This window comes from Aspergillus terreus, genomic scaffold, assembly GCF_000149615.1.
Source record: "Aspergillus terreus NIH2624 scaffold_8 genomic scaffold, whole genome shotgun sequence".
Taxonomy (NCBI): Eukaryota; Fungi; Ascomycota; class Eurotiomycetes; order Eurotiales; family Aspergillaceae; genus Aspergillus; species Aspergillus terreus.
Window position 1 is genome coordinate 1,614,976 of NT_165931.1, and position 23,589 is coordinate 1,638,564.

The 23,589-nt window shown below is 50.4% G+C and overlaps 8 protein-coding genes across 8 annotated transcripts; 4 read left to right on the forward strand and 4 right to left on the reverse strand.

The window, feature by feature from the left end:
* Positions 1 to 241: 241 nt before the first annotated feature.
* ATEG_06210 (putative MFS drug efflux transporter) lies at positions 242 to 2,208 on the forward strand (the record flags this gene model as incomplete). The annotated part of the gene is made up of 5 exons (XM_001215388.1): positions 242 to 540; positions 609 to 721; positions 770 to 915; positions 963 to 2,075; positions 2,146 to 2,208. 5 exons carry the CDS (start codon positions 242 to 244, stop codon positions 2,206 to 2,208), a joined length of 1,734 nt encoding a protein of 577 aa, XP_001215388.1.
* A 693-nt stretch (positions 2,209 to 2,901) lies between these two features.
* ATEG_06211 (FAD-binding oxidoreductase) lies at positions 2,902 to 4,615 on the forward strand (the record flags this gene model as incomplete). The annotated part of the gene is made up of 5 exons (XM_001215389.1): positions 2,902 to 3,075; positions 3,142 to 3,283; positions 3,336 to 3,476; positions 3,561 to 3,762; positions 3,823 to 4,615. 5 exons carry the CDS (start codon positions 2,902 to 2,904, stop codon positions 4,613 to 4,615), a joined length of 1,452 nt encoding a protein of 483 aa, XP_001215389.1.
* Positions 4,616 to 5,654: 1,039 nt separating this feature from the next.
* On the reverse strand, positions 5,655 to 6,729 carry ATEG_06212 (uncharacterized protein; the record flags this gene model as incomplete). Its single annotated transcript, XM_001215390.1, has 2 exons — positions 5,655 to 5,714; positions 5,788 to 6,729. 2 exons carry the CDS (start codon positions 6,727 to 6,729, stop codon positions 5,655 to 5,657), a joined length of 1,002 nt encoding a protein of 333 aa, XP_001215390.1.
* Positions 6,730 to 8,065: 1,336 nt separating this feature from the next.
* On the reverse strand, positions 8,066 to 8,675 carry ATEG_06213 (uncharacterized protein; the record flags this gene model as incomplete). The annotated part of the gene is made up of 2 exons (XM_001215391.1): positions 8,066 to 8,360; positions 8,521 to 8,675. The coding sequence occupies 2 exons, from the start codon at positions 8,673 to 8,675 to the stop codon at positions 8,066 to 8,068; spliced, it is 450 nt and encodes a 149-aa protein (XP_001215391.1).
* A 997-nt stretch (positions 8,676 to 9,672) lies between these two features.
* Positions 9,673 to 13,828, forward strand: ATEG_06214 (uncharacterized protein; the record flags this gene model as incomplete). The annotated part of the gene is made up of 6 exons (XM_001215392.1): positions 9,673 to 10,349; positions 10,398 to 10,465; positions 10,504 to 11,982; positions 12,052 to 12,267; positions 12,292 to 12,788; positions 12,860 to 13,828. The coding sequence occupies 6 exons, from the start codon at positions 9,673 to 9,675 to the stop codon at positions 13,826 to 13,828; spliced, it is 3,906 nt and encodes a 1,301-aa protein (XP_001215392.1).
* A 1,178-nt stretch (positions 13,829 to 15,006) lies between these two features.
* On the reverse strand, positions 15,007 to 16,613 carry ATEG_06215 (NAD-dependent succinate-semialdehyde dehydrogenase; the record flags this gene model as incomplete). The annotated part of the gene is made up of 3 exons (XM_001215393.1): positions 15,007 to 15,150; positions 15,222 to 16,450; positions 16,481 to 16,613. The coding sequence occupies 3 exons, from the start codon at positions 16,611 to 16,613 to the stop codon at positions 15,007 to 15,009; spliced, it is 1,506 nt and encodes a 501-aa protein (XP_001215393.1).
* Positions 16,614 to 17,267: 654 nt separating this feature from the next.
* On the forward strand, positions 17,268 to 18,884 carry ATEG_06216 (uncharacterized protein; the record flags this gene model as incomplete). The annotated part of the gene is made up of 5 exons (XM_001215394.1): positions 17,268 to 17,368; positions 17,432 to 17,981; positions 18,032 to 18,119; positions 18,194 to 18,392; positions 18,461 to 18,884. 5 exons carry the CDS (start codon positions 17,268 to 17,270, stop codon positions 18,882 to 18,884), a joined length of 1,362 nt encoding a protein of 453 aa, XP_001215394.1.
* A 1,597-nt stretch (positions 18,885 to 20,481) lies between these two features.
* Positions 20,482 to 22,888, reverse strand: ATEG_06217 (uncharacterized protein; the record flags this gene model as incomplete). Its single annotated transcript, XM_001215395.1, has 2 exons — positions 20,482 to 21,855; positions 21,920 to 22,888. 2 exons carry the CDS (start codon positions 22,886 to 22,888, stop codon positions 20,482 to 20,484), a joined length of 2,343 nt encoding a protein of 780 aa, XP_001215395.1.
* Positions 22,889 to 23,589: the final 701 nt, after the last annotated feature.

A 23,589-nucleotide genomic window follows, 5' to 3' on the forward strand; every position in this document is an offset into this window, starting at 1 on the left:
CGCCTAGAGCGGAGATAACGCTAAGCCCCGGCGGTTAATACCGACTGTCCAGGGCAAGCGGTTTGCTCGCTGGCCGCGCTCTAAGGGTATGTAGTAGGTACCTATGTAGCTGGCACAGAAGCTTCTCCTCTGCGTCTTCGCATCAAGTCGCCAATTCGGCTGCTCTCTCACTCCAAACTTCTCTCCTTCCTCCGTCAATCGACTTGAACTGCGCACTGTCATCGATCAACGCCGAACGACCATGTCCGAAACAGTTACCCAGACTGAAACGGACCAGAGGCCAGCCACGGCCAGGAGTCTTGGTGCAGAAGAAAAGGAGGCCAAGTCGGATGAGCAGTTCCAACAGGAACGCACAATCAAAGGCTTCAGGTGGTTTATCGTCATTATCTCGATTCTCTCCTCGGTCACTCTCTATTCTCTGGACAATACGATCGTCGCTGATATCCAGCCTCAAATCATTAACACTTTCGATGAGCTCGACAAGTTGCCCTGGTTATCGGTCGCTTTTCTGGTGGCTTGCGTTGCTACCAATTCGATATGGTACGAGTTTTTCTCATCTATCCATGTGCCAGATCCAGAGTTGGTTATACTGATCAATTCTACTACAGGAGCAAGATATACAGTCAGCTCAACGCGAAATGGCTCTATCTGTTTTGTGTCGTCCTGTTCGAGGTCGGGTCAGCTATGTGCGGTGCAGCGCCGACCATCAACACCTTAATTGGTGATCCCTCCGCGTCCTTTGTGTCCTGTATAATCTAACAACTTTCAGGCGGCCGAGCACTGGCAGGCCTTGGGGGAGCCGGGCTATATGTTGGAGTCATGACTCTCTTGTCGGTTAATACCAGCAAGCGCGAGAGACCCATGTACATTGGGATGACGGGTCTGACATGGGGCGTTGGGACGGTTCTTGGGCCCGTATGATCCCCTCGATTTGAACAAAGTTTCATACTGATAAGGGGCAGATTGTCGGTGGTGGTTTTGCCGTCAGCAAGGTCGGTTGGCGCTGGTCCTTCTATATCAACCGTGAGTGTCGACCGTCGGTCCAACCCATTCGCCCGCTGACAGTTCCTCCAGTCTTCTTCGCAGCTGTAGCAATCCCCATTTACCTCTTCATGCTCCCATCGTTCGACCCCCGGCCGGGAGTCTCTTACAAGGAACGGCTCGCCCAGCTGGACTATCTGGGAACGATCCTAATGATCGGTGCCTGTGTTTCGGGGGTCATGGCTATTAACTTCGGTGGCCAAATCTATCCTTGGGACTCGGGCCAGACAATTAGCTGTTTCGTGGTATCTGGAGTCCTCTTCATCGTGTTTGGTCTCCAACAATGGTACTGTATCGGGACCACGAAGGAAAACCGGACATTCCCCTGCCAATTCTTAGCGCGCCCGGCGTTCATCATTCTATTCGTGCAGACAGCGTCCGTGGCCACGGTGTTTTTCGTTCCCATCTATTTTGTCCCACTGTTCTTCCAGTTCACCCGAAATGATTCTGCCATAGACGCTGGTGTCCGCCTTCTCCCACTAGTCTGCTTCATTGTTGCGGCCATGATTCTGAACGGCGCCCTCATGTCGAAGTTCGGATATTACATGCCTTGGTATCTTGTTGGTGGCTGTCTGTCCCTCGTTGGCAGTGTCCTCATGTACACCATCAAGCTCGGAACTTCCACGGCGAATATTTACGGCTACATGATCATCCTGGGTGTCGGAGGTGGCATGTACGCACAGGCAAGTTTCGCCGTCGCCCAAGGAAAAGCCAGGCCGCGCGAGATCCCAGTCGCGACGGGGTTCATCTCACTAGCACAGCTCACCGGCGGTACCATCGCTCTCGCCATTGCAAACTCCGTCTTCCTAGAGAAAGCCTCGGCGGGGATTATGGCTGTCGTCCCAGACGCATCGAAAGAGACGGTCCAGAGCGCGATCAGCGGTGCCAGCTCGAGTTTCTTCCAGACGCTGGATCCGGATGTGAGGGAGGCTGTGCTGGCGGCTGTTACCCATGCCATTAGCCAGGTCTATATCTTGCCCATCACCGGTGCCGCAATGAGTATTTCCCTGGCTATTTTCATGCCGAGGGAGAAGGTCTGTCTTCTCGTTTCCTGTACTTCTGTTCTTTTAGAGATCGTATTGCTGACTACGGATGGTCTCACAGCTTTTTGTCGCGAGCGACAGTGGGGATCGCGATGGCGTGACTCCATTGGGAGCCATGGGTTGATTCACTAGCTTCTGGAACCGACAAAGAATAGCAGCTTTCCACGAAACGGGGGATGGGTGGATTGCGAAAACAACAGTCTGTAGAACATAGATCCGGTGTGACTATATCGAAGGATGAAGGAGTGCGCTGGGGATCACTATTTGTAAAGTTAATTTTTTCATTCTTTTCTAGTTAGCTCTAGTGGGAAGCTCGATCAAATGAAGGGACACTTGTATCTCGTGACTATCTACAGCTTCCATATATCCCATCTACGCTTACTACGTACGGACGCCCTCATTAACCCCTGACGATAGAGCAGACATTAGATTAAACGTGGTGGCGGGAACGCTCCGCATGTGGAGCGCGGGGACGGGGACGGGGACGGGGACGGGAACGGCAACCCCGCCATCCGTCTTGATCTGATTAAGAATAGCCTCCTACGTTAAATCCTAATTCCGTCCGATCGAACCGGCGATATCGCTTCCCGGGGACCGTCCCCGCAACCAATGAATGGGTGTTTTCGGGAACCGAGGCTTTAGCGGCGAGTGGGTGGTATGATCATAATCCTGGATGAAGCTCAGCTTGTCGCCTGGCAGTGGGTGATGATGGATATGAGCATTCAAATATACAGAAGGCCGATGGGAATGGGTTCTAATCTTTCGAGAAGACCTCGCAATCAACATCAACTGAGTGCATACAAACGAATAGATCTAGATGGACCCCAATATTATGTGGCAAGCGCGCAATGACGGCTCTGGGCTGCTGGAGGAGGATATTCAGCAATTGAGGTCGTCGATTCGTGGCACGGTTGTTCTCAAGAACGAAGCTTCAGAGGAGGAATACAACGCTGCGGTGACACGATGGAATAACGTCTCGATTCGACTGGCGGTAGGCTGTGATTCTCTTGTTGCGGGACGCGTATTCGCGGTTAGGACTGACTCGTGGCGCCATTAGACCCTTGTGGTATACGTCGAAGATGAGCAAGACATTGTCAAGTGCGTGGAATTCGTGAACAAGCACTACCTTGATGTTGCCGTGTGCTCTCATGGGAGGCACTCCTACCATGGAGCGAGCTCATCTACGGGCATGGTCATCGGTCAGTTTTCCTGGTTCATCGAATTTTGTGGATGTCCTTGACGCGGAGATAGATCTGGGGAGAATGAGAAAGGTCTCTGTGGACAAAGAAGCAATGACCGTGACCGCACAGGGTGGTTGTATCGCACGCGATGTTGAACTACCCCTCGAGGCCGAGGGTCTTGCGGCTGTGTTTGGTGCGGTCAATGAAACAGGTAAGTGAGATCTCCTGCCGGACACTGGGTTGGATAGAAGAGCTAAGTCTTTACAAGGCATTGGGGGGCTAACACTGGGCGGAGGTGTTGGTTTCTTGACCGGTGCTCACGGTCTGGCCGCGGACAACCTAGTATCCGCTCGCATGGTCCTGGCCAATGGACAGGTTGTGACTGCGTCTGATGACGAGAACAGCGATTTGTTCTGGGCAATCCGGGGAGCCGGCCCCAACTTCGGAATTGTCACTGAGTTCAAGTATCGCGTCCATAAACAAGGGCCCGTATTCTGGTGAGTTGGCTGCCACTCACGACGAGGCCACAAAAATGCTCATAAAGTCCCATATAACAGGCAGATGCTGTTCTATAGCCCCGACAAGCTGAAGGATTGCGTCTCCATAGTAAACCAGATGCACAACATCTCTCTGGCACAAAAGGGCGGCGATTTTCAAGTCATGATGTGCTATCTCACGCCTCCCGGATACCCAGACCTTCATCCGGGCCTGCGTATCTTTTACAACGGGCCCGAAGAGAAAGCCAAAGAACTTGCCGCGCCGGCCTACGCGCTGGGACCACTGAGCGTCTCCGGTGGAATGTGCAGTTTCTCCGACACCACACGAATCCCACCATATCTGGAATTCGAGGGCTTCGACCGCTACGCGGCCAGCTCTGCGCACTTGGATTACCCCCTCGACGAGGACCTTCTCCTCGAAGTGTTCACGATGTTCCGAAACGTGATCCACAAGTACGGACACCACCTCCTGCACCCGTCGAAATGTATCCTTGATCTTCGGAACTACGAGAAGGTTGCATCCGTCCCTATCGACGCAACCGCTTACTCTGGTCGCTTCGATGTCGCGTGGATGATCCCCGATTTGCAGTGGGATGACCCTGCCATGGATTCCACGATGCGTATGGAAGTGACATCGATCACGGCGCACATTCGGGAGAGGGTGAGAGAGGCGAAAGGCGACCATGTCAGCGGTCCTCGCGACGCCACAGCCATTTACCCCAACATTTCAGCAGGTGGAGAGGAGAAGGCGAAGAGTGTGTTTGGGCCTAACTTGCCGAGATTGCGGGTGTTGAAGAGGAAGTATGATCCGAATTTTATCTGGAATAAGTGGTTTCCTATTGTGCCTGCCTAGGGTTTGGCAGTTTAGTGATTGTGGCGAACTGCTGCTCGGAATGAGGGTACCCAGAAAGAATTAGATTCTTTGAACCGATCTAGGACAGTCTCTACTCCATAGCCGAACTCTGCTCGACAGGCTAGCGGAAGTACCGGCACAATCATCCTCCAGGGCCTACTGAGGGTTATCTACCAGTTTCGCTCCTTTCCTCTAAAGATACATTAGCACATACATTGTTCAACCATTTTGTATGATACTACCTAGGTAGCCTTTGGAGTTTGAAGTAGGGAATTGGTTCTGGCTGGTTTCTACAGCTCTTATTTAGGCTCTACTATCTTGTGAGGACACTATCCCCCAGGGCAGGTAGTAGAATCCAGCAAATGGAGAATAGTATTGAATCACAGGTGTGTTACCGTCATCCATAGGGACTAGTCTTCGATGTCGCTGCCTTCGATAATATCATTACCATCCTTATCCTTCGTAATCTCATGCGTCAGAAACCAGTGCGTATCACTATTGTCTAAGAACCCCTGGCCTTCCCCACCAATATAACCCGCGACCTCCATCTTCCGAATGGTTTCAAACGAAAGCCAGACATATCTCTCAAAATATCCCCCATATGCAAAGTTTTTTCTATAATAGCCTCCACCTAGCGGATCCATAATTTCGGAACGAAGGCGCGTCCAGATACCGCGGCCCGTGGGCTCTAAATTAGGGGCTAAGGTTCCATGCCTCTCATCGAACTGCCCAATCCAGGGGCCTTCTTCCCAGAGGTCAGTGATTCCTAGCTCTACTGCGCGCTTTTCTAGGTCTTCCTTGTAGAAGGGATTGCCAACTTTCTCAGCGGCCTCCATGGGGCCAATGCTGGGCCGGATATTGAGCCACTCATATAGACCTTTGTAGTCGCAATAGATGGCGGCAATGGCAATCTGCACGTGCATAGAAGGGCATCGCTTAGCGAGTCTAGACAATGCCATTGACTCCGGTTTGAGAGGATACCATATAAGCCAAGGCTTGCAAGGGGTGTCCTCGGTAAATTTGCCAATGTCGTTAATCATTATGCGACGTGCATTAATGGCTGTTTGGATCTCGACCCGCTCGCGATCTGTGATCCGGTCTTGAAAAGCATCAGTGTCGAGCTGGTGCTGCCACCACCGAGCAAACATTGTGTGATGATATATACCACGCACAACGCAAAGGATTTCGAGCGAGTTGATTCCCTTCCGAGATCGACGATTAATGAGTCGGGCATATCGGTCCACACTTCCTTCAAAAGCAGCCATCTGGCGTAGCAGGTCTGTCTTCAACGTTGGAATATCAAGAGGCAGAGGCTCCCAAAGCAGCGTCGCCTCTTGCGGGGTCAATTCATCGTAGCGAGACTCCTCAGGCTCGTCAACCTCGAGGCCCATGTATCGATCTTCTTCAATATCAATTTCTTCTGGTCCAAAATCCTCTGTAGCATCTTCTGAGAGCGTGTACCGCCACTGTAGCTTCCACCGAACATGGGTTTCGCCATTTAGAAAGGCGGGCCATGGTGGACTATCCAAGTTGATTGAGCGTGCAAAATCATCCATCACAGCATATCTGACCGGCGAAGACATGATCAACTGATAAATTTGCTCTCCACCTTCAGTATTTCCCTCACGAGCCTCTTCAGCGATGGAGACATCGGGGAGCAGGTCAAGCTCCCGATAAAGGTTGAAATAGCCGGCAGCAGCACAAGCCCGGCCAACCTGATAGCGCATGGAGGGATATTGTTGGACGACTTGGCGGTAGGTATGTTCACTGGCGAAATCCGGGTTCCAGATACAGTAGGGCTGAGCTTCGGGGGCCTCAAGGCCAACAGGAACTATGTTGCTCATAATGAGCCGGGCATTGCGTGCCCGGATGAACTCGGGATAGCGAAACAAAGCACACAGATCTATAATGGCTTGGTTCATTGCGAAGTCGTAGGAGCAGCGCAGCCCTCGAATTACGGCACACCGTGCAGCCGCAGAGGTGAGGTCATCTGGAACGCTCCTTCCCTCCAGAGCCGCTATGCATTGGTCGTAATCGTAGACCTGCTCGTTTGTTGCGGCAGTGCTCTGCTGTGAGCTATATGAGCCGGCTTCGCTCACGCTGTCCGACGACATATCGAAGGCCTCGACTTGGTGGATGACTTCGGTAGGTCGGACTGGTGGACGGCCTGAGCCTGTGAATGAAATGTAGTTAAGCCACGTGATTATGGGACTCCCCAAACAAAACAAAACAAGGAACAAGCGACAATCGGTACAGTTGCTTCCGGGCCGCCGTGGGTCCAAGTCCAGAGTGCCCTGGATTCCAGTAAAACCCTTGCTTACACCTGGCCTATACATATACAGAGTATGTACATATCTTACTAGGTGGTGGCCCTCTGAGATATATATTTCTACCCTACCTCTCATTATCACACAATTATTATATAATAATAGAATAATTTAAAGCAGATTATGAGATAGCTAAACCTATATTTTCTAATTAAGCTTTTTTCTTTTTTCTTATAACCAGCTTTGTATGGGAGAGATATTTTCTGAGCAATCATCTTGTATCCAGATTTATTGCTTTTCTATATAGGAAATCAATTCAGACGCGAAACTTTGTTGCTAATATCGCGTGGTTCCTTACATAGTAGGCGGTTACTTATGGGCAGGTTTTACTGTAGTTAAACTAGTAGTTTTATCCAATCGTTGGTGGGCCCAGGCTACGTCTGGGCCTCTCTATAGTAAGAGATGGTTGACTATTAAGGAGCATTACACTTAATTCCAGGATGTTACCACTAACAGGCCCCTTTTTCATCGATTCTTTTCCACATCTGAAGGGTCTTGAAGTGTGAAGGGTTGGCTTTGGTCTCCTCTGCGAAGCGCCCATCCGGATTGCCATAATCCGTAACCTACAAGGAACCATATTAGCACACGTAGCGAAGAGAATGTGGCCAAATAATACCCAAGCCTCAAAGTCTTTGAAGGTTTTTATCTCCACCTGGCCCCCAGTGACTCTGCTGATGGCCTTTTTGACGTCATCTTCATGCTTTTCCCAGGTTTGTCCAAGATCGAGACGCTCATAGTCCGGCCCCCCCGGAACAAGAGACTTCTCCTTAGTTATCACAATCTTGTCCCCCAAATTCAGGCCATCATCCCTGGAGAAGTGTGTCACCATGAACCGATGGCTGTCTTCAATACGGAGCTGCACAACTCGCTCAGTAAGTGGTTTCATCATGGTATCCCAATCCTTAATCTTGGGGTAGTTCGTCTCATCCTTGCGCCACTTTATTAACTGCTCATTGAGCGCACTGAATAGGCGCTGGTACCTTGCATCGTCCCTCGATGCGGCTGCTGCCTTTTTCTGTTCTTTGTCGTTGCTTTCGCTTCCCCCCTTCCTGCTCCCACCTCTTCCGCCCTTTCCTTTGTTCACCTTCCCACCACCACCAGACTGCCCAAACTTTGGATTGATCTAATCAATCTTCAGGTTCTTAGTTAGATGGTGGTCAATCAGTTCTCGTGCAGCGCGCTCAAGATCATCAACACCGGACGGAGGGGTAATCTTTGGGGGCAGGTTTCGTTCGTTGGTTGGCACGCCGTCAAGTCGCAGCATAAACTCATTGTAATGCAGAGGGCCTTCTCGTGTCCCAGTCTCTTGGTCCCAGTGTTTATTGTTGATTCCCTGCTCTCCACCTGTCTTGTACTTCATGGGCAAAATCTCATTCTGGTCTATAATCTTTCCCTCTTTGTCTTTTGTTTGCATAGCACTACAGTCATAGAGATATAGATCAGCATCTAAACCATCACCTAATAGGGTTCTGTGCCATAAAAGGTCCCCAAGAAATTATGGATCCCGGAAGAAGAAGAAGAAGAAGAAAGAAAGAAAAGAGAAGGAGCGAGAAGAAGTATGTGATGTGTGTGACTTACATGGCCATGTTGTATCTCTCCCATAGCCACATTCTCTCATAGGCATGAGCATACATGTTTGCTGTATCCTTAGTGCCGGCGTCTAATAGTATGGCTAAACAGAGCCATAACAATAGCAGTGCGGTCCAGGGCACCCGCGCAAGTAGCCCAGGCATGGTGGTAAATCTATGGGCGCTATGTAGAGCAGATTGAGAAAAAGAAAGCCATGCTTCTCTTTAAGACAAAGGGAATGTCCATACTTAAAGCCACTACACAGTCCTCCTCGGGTGTTCATGTCCACCACGGGAAACGAAGACTTGTCATACATGCCCAGGCGCCTCCCCCTTCGTGATACAGGCCCAGGAGGCTCGCCCCTTCGCTTTGAATGTTGCATTCGTTCTCTAATGCATTCTTTTCTTTTCTTTTCTTTTATTTTCTTTTCTTTTTTTTTTCTTTTTGTTTCTTCTCTGTCTCTCTCTCTCTCTCTCTCTCTCTCTCTCTCTCTCTCTCTCTCTCTCTCGCGTTGATGGCCCCTTTAATAGTGGAAGGAGGCTAGCATCGCCGGTAGTCTAAGTGGACGTCCGACACTGGAACACGCGGTGGACAACACGATCCCACAAGGTTCGGCCCGCCAGTTCCAAATTCCGCCCAAAATGGGATCATACCATGCAAAGGAAAGTCGAGAGATAGGGTAGGAGCTTTCCGAAATTCGTGTATGTGTACTCATCTGCTTGGTATGTTAGAGTTCGGGCAAGCATTGCCAACCCTTAGCAACAGAGCTTTGGCTCTTGGCAGGATTGTGTCTATCCACTGGTGTCTTGATAACAGATCCACAATGAGGGATTTTCGGTGATCTAGATGCGTGAATTGGGGTCCGGCATGTCGGATTGTTTTTTATCATTTGCATCTGAGCCTGGTCATAGATAGACTAGGCACCATAGGACGCTAAGCTGGAGACACAAGTCTAGATTCTTGGGTCAGGCGGCTACGAGAGATTCCCGGCAGACGTTATTATACAGGGTATAAATAAGATGATAGAAAGTAGACACACTTTCTCAGTGCACGGATTTAGCCAGTAATTCGTTCCCTCATTTCTAAGTAGCCACCATCGCTACTTCAATCTCTTCCCCTCTTTAGCTCAACCAATCCGGCTTTGACTTGCATTTATTCATTATGAAGCCGAATATCAAGACACTCTCAATTTCCTATCTCACTTTTCTTTCTCTCAGTACTTTTCCGACTCCCACAGATGCCTCCGCCAGTGGTGCTCTGGGGCTCGTCGCACCCATGGGGGATTTGAGAACCGAAGACCCTATCGCATCCGCTCTCGTTCATGGATGCCCCCAATCATGTACTACTCTAGGGTCCGACCCTGCGAAATGGACCCAGATCCACGACCTAAACATCCTTGAGCGGTGCAAGGGATCGACTCTGTTCGCCTTCAACATTCAGAACGAGCTGGATGTTAATACACCCATGGTCTCTTGTTCATTTCTCGAGGAGTATCCCAAGCGTGTGTTGCCAAAGGTAGCACAGGCCACTTGGGAAAAAATAAACACAGAAGACATTGACGCTGTGAGCGAGCATATAATGGGCTCTGGAAGCTGCGGCGCCACCGTAAGCCCCATGGAGGTGGTTCTTCAATCTGGCAATGTTGGAGACCTGGGCTCAGGATCTAACTTTACCAACAATGCCGTCGCTGCTGTGAAGAATTTGGCCTCTTACATGGCTGATGCTTCATCTTGCGGGACAACTATTCTCTTTTCTAAGAAAGAAGACTCCGTGGCTGCGCTGTACGCTGGTGCAGATGTTTTGCACACAGATGTGGGCGACACGCTTGATCATTTTGGGTAATTGTATCCAACCACATGAAACTGCAATCAGATGCTAACAAATAGGCTAGTACGTCCACATGAAATCAACTTCCACCCTTCCTTCCTCTTTATCGCCCTGCGGTACATCCCCAGTCGAACTTCCATCTAATGCATGAATCTTTCCAAATAGCCAATGAGGTTGAACAGGGAGCCCGAGCTGTTCAGGTTTGCGATGCAAACTCGGAAAGGGCTAGAACAATTGGCCTGTTTGTTGCTCGGTCTGTCGACGGCCTTGGTGACGCTCAACGGGCTCTCCAGACCTGGGCTAGCGGTGAATGCATCTCCCTTGCGAACTTGAAGACATCAGAAACCAGCATACGTTCCTTGGAAGCCACCAACAAAACCAAGCGCTCCTCTCCGTTCTCCCTCTTTTCCAGTCTTCTCACTCTCCGCGCCGAATGTAGGGCCATCCAAGTTGCTTCAGGCGATAGCTGTGGTGCGCTCGCTAGTCGCTGCGGCATCACCAGTGCCGACTTCAACAAGTACAACCGCAAAAGGAACCTCTGCGCAACCCTCAAACCAAAGCAGTATGTCTGCTGCTCATTGGGCTCCCTACCAGACATCAAACCAAAGCCTCAAGCCGACGGCACATGCGCCACCTACACGGTCCAAGACAACGACAACTGCAAGGACATCGCTGCGCAATATGGTCTGACCACGAAGGACATCGAAACCTTCAACAAAGCCACATGGGGCTGGGCTGGCTGCTCCCGTTTACAAAGGGACCAAGTCATCTGCACGAGCAAAGGTAATACTCCCATGCCCGCCGCGATCAGCAATGCTGTGTGTGGGCTTCAGACACCTGGGACAAAAAAGCCAAAGGGAGATTTTACGGGCTTCAATCTCACCAAGCTGAATCCTTGCCCTTTGAACGCCTGCTGCTCTGGTTGGGGTTTCTGTGGCACGACAATGGAGTTTTGTACAGAGTCCCCCGCTGATACTGGCGCTCCTGGAGCATTCAAATCTGGCATGAACGGTTGTATTTCCAACTGCGGAACAAACATCATGAATAATAACGAGAAACCAAAGTTCTTCCGCCGTGTCACATACTACGAAGCATATAACATGGACCGTGATTGTCTGAATATGGATGTCAGAGAGATCAACGACGACGACCTGACCCATGTCCATTTCGCCTTCGCAGGCCTAACCAGCAACATCGAAATTATGTTTGATGATTCATATAAGGACCAATTTGGTGCCTTCATTGAAATGCATGCTCCGTGGAAGAAAATCCTCTCGTTTGGTGGGTGGGCCGAATCGACCGACGCAGCGACATTCCAGCGGTACAAGGACGTTGTCAAGCCAGAGAACCGTGAAAGATTTGCTAATAACGTCGTTGCCTTCGTCAACAAGCACAAGCTAGACGGCATCGATTTCGACTGGGAGTACCCTGGTGCAACCGATATTCCTGGAGTCCCAGGCGGCCAAGGCGAGACAGACCACTACCTTAACTTCTTAAAGCTGATGCGGGAAAAGCTGGGCGATAAGTCTCTATCTATCGCCTTACCAGCATCTTACTGGTATCTTAAACCATTTCCTGTTGAGAAGATGGCAAAGTACCTTGACTACTTCATCTACATGACATATGACCTCCATGGCCAGTGGGGTATGGTCCAATCGCGTTCTTGTTCTTTTAATTGAGTCAAACATTACAACACTGGCTGACATTCCATAGACTTTGGTAACAAAAATGCAAGCCCCGGGTGCGCGAATGGAAACTGTCTTCGTTCCCATGTCAACAAAACCGAGACACACGACGCCCTGGCAATGATTACCAAGGCCGGGGTGCCTGCCAACCAGGTCGTCGTGGGCGTCTCAAGCTACGGTCGTAGCTTCGGTATGGCTGATCCCAACTGCACCGGCCCCATGTGCAAGTTCACCGGGAGCTTCAGTAAGTCCACAGCTGAACCTGGAGACTGCACCAACACCAGCGGTTACATTTCAAACGCAGAGCTCATGCTTCTCAGTGACAATGCATTACTGGGTTATGATGGCTACCACGCTAGGTCATGGCACGACGATGACAGCGACTCGGACATTATGGTTTACGGCGAGGACGAGCATGCGCATAGCTGGGTGGCTTATATGAGTGAGGATACTAAAGCCGGTCGTATTGAATGGGTGAAGGGTCTTAACTTTGGTGGAGTGTCCGACTGGGCCATTGACCTTGGCGACTGGTATGATGGGGTGGATCCGGATGATCACAGTTCGAGTGCCTTGTTGGCAGGCGGTAGGACATTCGACGGTTGCCCATCAAATAATTGGCCTGACACTCTGGACGAACTGAATGATAATCTGGATAAGATCGCCGTCGACTGTGGATCACAGGCTGTGGTTCATGTGCTGCTCATGCAAGTCAACGATGCAGTCTCCAACTACAAGGCTATTTCTTCCGGCGACTACGATGAAAAGGTATTATACCCTACGTTGAGCCCGGGTCCCCGGTCACGGTTGTGATAATTCAGTGGCTAAGATACGTCTAGTTCAAATACTACGCCAAATGGATCAGAGACGGAATCAACGACTCCCTTGACAAATTTATGCGTCAAAACGGCTCTAAACACATGGATTGCGAGTGGAAGGATGCTGGTGTGAGCGGTTCTGGGCCATGCACTGAAATGAAGCGCGGATCACTCAACGGAAATCAGTATGTGACTTGGAAGATGCGGGACGAAGATGGCTTCTATAAGGACCTGTTGGCAGACTACGGCATCCAAAAGGATTGGATCCAGTGGAAGGGCAGCGTCCAGAAGGTGCTGCCCTGCAATTGCCCGCAGGTTGGCGAAAATTGTCTCATGTGCAGCCCTGGCGTTCAATACGGAGAGATTTACTACAACTACCCCTGCCGCAAGGACAACGACGACGACATCGCAGTGCCGAATCCAAAGACAATAATCGACAGTTCTATCCCAAATATAACGTCTCTCTCGAGCGTAATGCTATCTAGCTATTTCGATATGCGGACGTTCACCCTTGATGCAGACTATGGTGATGTCGCAACGTCCTTCAGCATGCCAGTTTTTATGTTACAAGACGCCACGGAACAAATGAAAACAATCAAGAAAATCGGAGCCGAGGTCGAAGCTGCCGAGAAGAAGCAGCTCATTATGGGAATTCTCACTATCGTGTTTATGGTCATTCCTTTCGCTGGCGACGCTGCTGCTGCCTTAGGTGGTGCCGCTGCCATTGCGCGTATGGCGTTAGTCATTGGTGAAGCCGGGAACGCAGCACTTAGTATCGCGGATATGATTGATGACCCATCTTCTGCTCCCTTCGCGATCGTCGGTTTGCTGCTTGGAGCCGGGACTGCGGGACGGCCGACAAGAAGCGCTTTTAAGCAGGCGGCTGATGCACGCAGAGCGCTGTCTGCTGATAAGCTAATGCTTTTCAGCGACACCTTCCGGCGCAAGGATAGTATTGTGCAGAATATTGTGAAGAGGTGTGCTGGTTAGTCTAGGTTAGATACATAATATATTAATTAGTGCTAAGACTCCTGCCTTAGCTGCCTTACATATTCTCAGAGTACCTAGATAAGCGGCATTCCCTTGTGTCTACAGACTGATAAATCATAAAATAATGGTAGCCCAGGCCTACTGTAATTCGGAATAGTAGGGCAAAGGTATATTCTGTATATAGTTGTTGGATCGATTGCCGTTTCCCACAGCGTACTGGTCTTAATCTGCACGGCCCAGTCGTCATCAGGGTCGATTGGTGCGATCCTCAAGCCGCCAGAGGGTAGTCGCGGGAAGCTAGTGGCGTGTGTTGTTGCGTAAAAGAAGCGAAGAACATGGATGCGAATTTGATTAACACCGAGGACAAGGTATGGAGCCAGATCGACCTCGTCATTAAACCACAGGGCGCTGTCATCCTTTGCAAGGCCGAAACGGACGAGTTGATGATTGTCATATAGTTTGTACTTGGTGTCCGCAGTAACATATAGACGTAGAGACGCCGGGACTTGGTCTTGAATGACCAGATCCCGCCGGAAATGAACAAAGAGACCGGCTGTGTCTGGGCGGTCTTCCGTGAAGTATACTGCTGCCTGATGGTTGCCCGGATTTGAACCCTGACAAACCCTATATAACGGAGCTGTGCAGGCCCCTTCCACTAGGCCTGCATAGTAAGACCTCCCGCCGCTAAGCCTATCTTAAGATCTTGGACCGGGGAGAGAGGACCTCCCAGAAGTCGATCAGATTCCTCTTATTGTTGAATGGCTGATTAACTATTGTAGCTGGGGATTATGAGAGACTGTTTTCTTTGAGTATTAGTCTTATCTTGTGCAGACCTTAGTTAATTTCGATACTTCTCTCTACTTTTAATACCTCTCCGAACTCTTAAACAATCTATGTTCGCGAGGTACATTTGCTTCAGACATTTTCGAAGCTTCATTTCAACGTAAGAATATATAGTAATAGAGGTATACTCCTTAAATAGCCTATTAATTGGGGCGGATTTTTATACTATTCCGCCTGTTAACTACATCTAGCTACCTGCAAGGATCCGGCCTAGTCACCATTGCAGATATATATCATCAAGTGGAAGCCATAAGTATCCCGACCATTTTTCAGTCATTTGGACAGCAATAAACGTTCTTATTTCTAGGACTCCATTTACTATATGACAGACACGCTCAGTCCTCCTGCCGGATCCTCAGTGTGCCTGTTTTGCTGATCATGAACTCGTCAACCGCGACATCTTTCCCACTTTCTTTGCCCCATCCACTATCCTTGATGCCTCCAAAAGGGGCTTCTGTTGCTGATCCATTGCCCGCATTCTGTATGGAACCAACGACTGAGTCAGATGTATATCCTCGTATTTGATGTATTGCAATTCGGATTTACTCACCAAACCGATCATGCCTGCTTCCAGCTTCTCCATCATTCTCCATAGCCGATTGACGTTTTCGGTAAACACGTAGCTCGCGAGGCCGAATGTAGTGTCGTTTGCACGCTTGGTGACCTCTGCCTCTGACGTGAATGGATAAAACCCAAGGAGCGGACCGAAGACCTCCTCCTGGCTCATTAACATGTCGTCTGTCATGTCGATCAAGATGGTGGGATCCATGAAGTATCCGGCACATGAATCAACACTTTTTGTTTCATGGCTTATCCGCCTCTGCCCTGATCCGAGAAGTAATTTCGCTCCTTTTCGGATGGCATCTGAAGCGATTGCTTCAACCTTATCTAGACTTCTAGGCACAGTCACTGGGCCCATCGTGGTCTTGGCGTCCATTCCATGTCCGACAACCAGCGAGCGCGTGCGATGGACAACTCGGTCGATAAATTCCTCATATACGCCTCGTTGAACGAACACGCGATTAGCGGTAATGCATGCCTGGCCCGCATGTCTCCATTTGAGAGCGATCAACTCATCCACGGCATGATCGAGGTCCGCATCGTCAAAGACGATGAAAGGACAATTCCCGCCTAACTCGAGAGTCGACTTGGTAAGACCGCTAGCACAAAGCTCTGCCACAATCTTTCCCACCTGAGTGCTCCCCGTGAAGCTGACCTTTTTCACGAGTGGGTGGGTGCAGAGCGCTCTCGATACAGCCGGGGTGTTCTCCGCGCTGGTCGTCAACACGTTGAGCGCGCCAGGAGGAAAGCCAGCTTGCGTGGCTAGTTCAGCTAAACACAGTGCTGTAATTGGAGTCTCGGGGGAAGGTTTGATCACCATCGTGCAACCGGCGGCCAGGGCGGCACTAGCTTTCCGCAGGACCAGCGCAATAGGGAAATTCCACGGTACCATCGCGACTGCTACCCCGATGGGTTGCTTAATCGTTATAGCACGCCTATTCGGCGCGGCGCTAGTAAACGTCGAGCCTTGGATGCGATCTGCCTCTCCCGTAAACCACCAGGTAAAGCTGATCCCGTAATCGAGCTCGCCGTATGCCTCAGACAATGGTTTTCCGGTCTCATGGACAAGAATCTTTGCCAGGTCATCCCGTGAAGAGACAAGCAAGCGGTGCCAGGACCCTAGGAGTTCAGCGCGTTTTCGTGGATTCAGTTGCGAGTAAGATTTGAACGAGGCATGTGCAGCCTTCACGGCCGCATCGGCGTCGTCTGGCGTACTGTCTTGACACCATATCCAAGTCTTACCCGTACCTGGGTCTTGAACTGGAAATGCTTTGTCAGAGACAGACTGTTTCCATTCTCCGTTGATGTAGACCTGGTTGTGTAGAAAATCCGGGTTTGATAACTGGAACGGCATCTGGCCCTTCTGAAGATCAGTCTGCATTGCGGTTGGATGTCGAGTGTCCGATTGTTATTTTCTCGAGAAATTGGGGTATCCAAGCTTATTTCGTCAACCATGGCCTCAAATATAAAAGGAGGCTCGCCAACTACGTCAATACGGGATACTCGCCGACTCTCTCAATGAAGCGTGCCACTTGCGTGTCGTGGCACGGCCGAAAGTCTATACGGAGGAGGATATGTGGCACGCTCCGAAAAGCCCCATCGTTCGAGTCCTTTAGAAAGTCCGTCGCCCCACAAGGAACCCGTGTGACTTGCCCCGGATTTCCAGTCAATCTGTGGGATCTATCTCCCTGAGCTCAGAATCGACATAATCCGCCATCGTGATTTCAACTTCTCGAACTGCAATGGTCAAAAACGCTCGCCCCGGTGCCTACAATAAGTTGGTGACTGTTGCCGTCGCTTTCGGCTCGCTGGTACGCCTGATTCACGATCTTGCCATAGTTTTCGTCACTAACAGCAACAGACGTACGGGTATTCATCATCTATCATCGGTAGTACTATCGGCCAACCAGGATGGTACTCCTTTTTCAACCTGCCGGTGGAGGGCGAGCCTGGGTATGCGACGACGACCACGCAGACAATTGCCACTGCAAATGGACTCTACAGTACTGGCGGTGCAGTCGGTAGTCTGTTCATAATGTGGGCGGCCACTGCAATTGGACGCAAGCGCAATATCCAACTCGGGGCTCTCCTTGCGCTTCTTGGCGGGGCGTTGCAAGGCGGCGCTGCCAACATAGCGTATGCCTATCCGTCTCGTTAAAATTGAGGACCACAGGCTGACTGATGTCTTATCTCTTCTAGGATGTTCCAAGTAGGTCGCTTCATTGCAGGGGTAGGCATCGGAATCTTGGTTACAGTCTGTCCCATGTACATGTCTGAGCTGGCACCACCAGTGAAGCGTGGATGGTTGGTGGGGCACCATGCTATCTTCCTCGTTTTCGGATACATGCTGTCTTCCTGGCTGGGTTTTGCATGCTTCTATGCAACTGATAGTCATCCGTCCTTTGCCTGGAGATTTCCTTTGTGCATGCAGTGCTTAGGCCCACTGGTACTCTCGGTCCTGTCCAACTTTATTCCCAAGTCCCCTCGCTGGTTGCTACAAAAAGGTCATACTGAGGAGGCCTGGAAGGTTCTGCAGAGATTGCGGAAAGACCCCTTGGATGAGCATGACTTGGTTGCAAAGGAAGAGCTATTCCAGACTAAACAGCAGATTGCTCTCGAGCAGACCAAGCTGCAGGCGTTGGGTTGTGGGCCCTGGACCGCAGTGCTCAAGAAGAAGAGCTACCGGAAGAGAATGATCATTGGATTTTTGACTCAGTGGGGGGTTGAGTTTGGTGGTCCCCTGGTGATCGTATGTCCCTTTTATCGAAAATCCGAATGACTGGCCACTAACTGTTGCAGAACAATTACGCTGTCATTTTATATACGAATTTGGGCCAGACTGGTTCAATGCCTCTTCTTCTTTCGGCTCTTTGGCTAACTACTGCGGGTGAGTTGCTTTTGAAGACGGAAAATGGGGGAGCTCGAAGAACTGAGGATATCTGACCCGTGTACCGTGTATAGGAGTGATATACAATCCGCTCGGCGCTTGGCTTCATGACAAGGTCAACTCGCGTCGAGGGATGCTGATGGTCGGCATGGCCGGTTGCCTTGTCACGACTTCAGGTTTGGCCGGGTGCATCGCTGAATATGCTGGAACATCAAATCGCGCGGGAAACGCAGCAGGGGTGTTCTTTATATTCCTCTATCTCGCGTTTCAAGGGTGAGTCGGCCCATCCCTGGCACAGGGCTGCAACTAGAATTCCTAATGTTGATTAATACAACGTATAGGACATGCTGCGACACGACGATGTACTTGTACGTGTCTGAAATCTTCCCTACCGAGATTCGAACAATCGGTATGGGATTCTCTCTCTTCGGCCAATTTGCTGCCACCATCGTCCTCCTTCAGACTGCGCCCATCGGCATTCAAAATGTCGGGTGGAAGTACTATCTCGTGATTATTTGCTGGTGTATTGTCTTTGTTCCTCTTGTATATTTCTTCTGGCCTGAAACGGCCCGTCTGTCATTAGAAGAGATTGCTGGCAAGTTTGGTGATGACGTTGCTGTCCACATCAATGATGTGTCTGAGGAACAGCGAAGGGAACTCGATGAGTTCTTGAAGAACCAGAATCTGGTACACATTGAGGACACCAAGCAAGAGGAGATGCATACCAGCTCTCCCGGAAGTGGTAATGTCGAGCAGATAGTCTGAGTGTCTGGGTATCTCTTCGTTTTCTTTGCAACTGTCGTCTTAGGAGAATGTATCTACTCTCGGCTTCACGATTGTTCAATATGTCTTCGGTAGTGGTCATCGCAGAAATCCATCTTCTTAGTTTCCTGTGGCGTTCCACTCATCAGGATTACCATGTAGTAATGGGAAACGTGTGCCCCGCGTATGCGTTGGTACGAGATGGGTCCGGGGGTGGGGACCTCCGAGGGACGCCGGAGTCGTAGACTGTGGCCAGTCTTATAAGGTAAGGCCCATCCGATCTCCATGGGTCAACTGACGCGTATTTGCATACCATATACGGTGTTCATCTCGTCTGAGAAGCCCATATTTCTTTTTCTTTTTTTTTTTTCTGGGACGTTTTCGATCACGGACCTGGCCTCACGATGTCCCCCGGGGTGGAACCAGAGAGGATGCATCTTACAAAATGTCCAGCGAAAAGTGATACCCTCTTAAGCCTTCATAAAATGCCTTATGACGAGCTCCCAGACAAAAAACACGTCTGGAACACCCCATCCAATTCAGAAGAAGAAGGTCTCGGTAGACTTATCATTCTCACCCCTGACATCGTCCAAGCGGCTGCAGCGTCGTGCATCAGATCCGGACGGCGAGTTTGTCTGAACTGGGATATGAACAAGCTCGAGACAGCCAACTTCAGCCGTCAACCTGCACAACACCACATCGTGCCACTCTTGAATGGCGTCGCTTTTGATGACATCTACATTTTCAATCCACAACAATCGAGTCAATGGGACGGCCTGCGTCATTTTTCAGCCCCGTCGCCAAGCAGCGACAACCCCTCGAGACGAGTATTCTACGGAGGAGTTGATGCCTCCGAGATCATGGATCGAAGAAGTACTCGAATCGGGCTACAGCACTGGGCTAAGGAAGGAATATGTGGGCGAGGTGTCCTCCTGGACTATGCCGCCTACGCCGAGAAAAGAGGTATTCAGTTCTCGAGCTTTTCATCGCATTCAATACCCTTGTCTGTATTGAAAGAGATCGCCCAAGAGCAGAACGTCACCTTCAAATTCGGAGATATTCTCTTTGTCCGCATCGGTCTCGTTCGAGAATGGGAAACACAAATGGATGAAATTGCCAAGGTCGCTTATGCCTCATCAAAGGCTCCTCAGCATGCTGGAATCGAGGGGACGGAAGAGATGCTTCGCTGGATATGGGATTCGGGCTTTGCTGCGGTGGCATCTGATTCAGTTTCCTTTGAAGTGTTTCCTCCGAGGGAGAGCTATCCCAGAGAAGGCGGCGCTGCCAATGTTGATGGCGTATTCATGCATGAAGTTTTGCTGCCTGGGTGGGGGATGCCCATTGGCGAACTCTTTGACTTGGAGGGCTTGTCAGAGCTTTGCAAAGCACAGGGTCGGTGGGATTTCTTTGTTGCTAGTGCACCACTCAACATGCCTGGTGGTGCTAGTAGCCCGCCAAATTGCGTGGCGATTTTTTGAGAGTTACCTGCATCTAGCTTTAAGTGTTATGGGGTTCTCCTGGGACCCTCCAGCGAAGTATACGCAGCGAGGAGCCATGATAAATGGTCTCTGTCGAAAGCATTTGGTATTGTATTAGGTTATCAGTCCATAATTTGCTGAAACATTTGAAGAATTTTGACGAATTTCTGCGATAAGCCCCAATACTGTATCCGAGCGAGGAGAGACTGAGCTAGATGGCTGACGTGCGACGCAAGCTCATCAGAATAAATATCCTCCAGTCCAGCAATACTTGCCTGCCCGCCGTGCTGGATCCAATCCATAATGAGGTTTTTCTGGTTGTCATTGACGGCCAAGTCGTCCAGCCTGACAGGTGGGCCGGGCCTATCGTGACTGCTCTTGTGGAGAGAGGTGCGGCCGTATTTGGCAAAGGTCATCAGAAAGATGCAACCCATGAAAATTCGCAGAATCTCACAGGGTGCTGAAACTAAATATTCACTTGCGACAGCAGTAATTTGCACTGCATGCCACACTAGCCTGCGCGTTCGACGTGGATCGCCGGCGAATTTTGCTTCGAGTTGCTGTTTGGCAGCCGCTAGACTGGTCTCTGCTTGGGCACGCCGTGAAGTTGTCACAACTCGTACAATGAAGACGACAAGTTCCATGAAATCTTCGGCGCTGTATAGGTGGCAATAGTGGATGATCAAACGAGTAATACTGAGTGAATAAAAATAGTGATGATTAGTTGAATCCACAGAGGACGGAACAAATTGGGAGCGAGCGTACTTGTAGTCTATCAGTTCCTTCGTCGAAAACGGGCAATCAATGGTAAGAGCCAAACTGTCAAAGCCCTGAAGCAGAGACACCTTGGCCTGATTCTGGGCAGATAGCAAGGGGGGCCGCCCAAGCCAACCGCAGAGGGACAATGTATCGAGCTGCTTAAGATCCCATAGTAGTCGACCGATGATTTGTCCGCAAAGTCTCTTCGCCCAAGAGGAGAGGGAGATGTCGCTCGGGATCGGTCGTCCGGCCATGATGTTCCGCAAAACAACGTCAACAGATGCACCGAACGAGGTGGGAGAGGAGTGAGAGCCGAGAGCTCTCCATGCCATCGCTGTGGGAGCGTCCCACAATGCCTCAGTACATGGCAGCCTGCTCGGAAGCTCACTCAGGTCGATTGCTCCTCGTCGTCCGGTCAACGTGCAAAGGCTACAGTCGTACTCAAAGCAACTCCATGTCACCCGTTTCTCCTGTTCCTGGTTGATCCATTGGCTCCATTCTTTCTGAACATCCGCTAAGTCAGCTCCGATTGACGGCTGACACTCAGATGTTGTCATTTCCACAGAAAGTCGCGAGTGAAGGAGGCCCATTCCACGTAGGCTCCCGACTAGGATTCCACGAGAGCGATCTGCATCTTGGTACATCTGCCAGTTACCGGATCCCAAAGAATAGATCTGGTGGAGGCAGCATGCAATAAGATAGGTGATGTCATGGTATTTGTTACTGTCTGAGTCACCCTATGATATGTAAGATTCGGCTCTCCGATTGCCACATGTGGTCGGTGTAGTAGACGGGACCTACCAGCCAGAATATCATACGCGCACTGATCATGCTTAGCGTCCTGGATCTGTCCATGGCGTTCTCATCGTTCAGAAACATCGCACCAATACAAGCCATGCTCGCAATCAGCACTGTGGGGCAGCTTGGCAAACTCCAGCTTGGGCGGTGGATCATAGGAAGAATGCTGTCAAACTCAGAAAAGAAACAAATTATACTGCGTTGTACTAAGTGCACAGCGGGCAGAATGGTGCAGTCCTGTAGCATTGCAAGGTCTGGAAAGTGGGATTCCAAGAATAGGTTAATAAGGCATTGCGAGATATCTCTGGTTCCGTCGTGGTCCGCAGTCAGGTTGGTTTGCAAGACCTCACGGAGGGGAGGAAGTTGGTATGTGCGAGGCACCTGATCGCGGCTTTTATCGAATGGCCACTGCTGCGGAGCAGGCCCCAAAGTATGTGTCCTTGTTGTAGAGTTCTCACTTATCTCACTGTGGCCAAATGCAGCATCATTTGATGACGAAAGACAAGACAACGCTCCACCACAGGAGCCTCCGACTCTGCAATAAGGTGAGCATGGTGTTGGGACAGAATTTAGTGGGTTGTCCTTTCGTGCTAGTCCAGGATCCACAGGTGAGTCAAGAAGCTGAATATCCAGCCAATCCATACAGCCGGACCCTATTCCTGTGATGTTTGTCAAGCCAGACATGAAGCCACCGAAGGCAGTATTCTCTTGGAACATGATCCCAGAAGAGAAATCCGAACGAGGGTTTCCCCCTAAAGGGATTTCCGTCTGGGAGATATCGGGAATTGCGGCCGAGTTGGAATGAGGATCACAGGAATTAGGATCAAATTCACATAGACTTCCGACTGAAATCTCTTCATGTTGGATCACCTGCGGCTGGGCGCAAAACGGTTCAGAAAAATTTCCGTTCAGCGACTCGGTCTGCGGGACTTCGCTTGAGACTACTGAATCGTCCATGCTATCGACAGCCATGGAATTGATTGAACAGGGTGATACAGGGCTGTTCCAGCCTGGTGATTGGAGCTTCCCCTCGCGATATTGGCAGGTCGTCCCCGCCCGTTTACATGACGAGCACGGCTGAGTTCTGTCGCACTTCAACTTTTTGCAAACGCAGCGGTAACAAGAGAGCCGTATATTTGGCTTGGATAAAGGAGACTGTCCGTGGACGCTCCGAAGATGTCGCAGAAGAACATCGTTGCGGAAGAAGCGTCTATTGCACTCTGGGCAGAAAATGTGGTCACGTTCGTTTCGAGGACGATGAGAGTCGGCATGGCGAGCGAGATGGCTCGGTCTGGTAAATACCAAGCTGCATTCCGTGCATTTGTGAGTTCTGCGCATCTTCAGAGCTCGATCAGTCAAATGTCCCAATATCGGCTCTCTAAACTGTACTGTCATACCGAAACAGATCTTCTTGAGCCCTCAGTCGAGGATAGATCAGGCGAGTGAATGGCCATGGCTTGAGGTGTTGGTGATTCAGTTGGGGGATGAAGTGGCCACACAGCGCCAAGGTCAAGGTTGTCGGTGGCGGCGGCTCATTTTACCCCACGGGGAATTTGGGTGCAGTGCGGAGGTGGTACGATCCGATAGAATCACGTGACACTGTCTACTGTACGATCTGCAACAGGGTAGGTGGACCCAGAGGAGGGGGAGGAGGGGGTGGATAGGTTACTTAC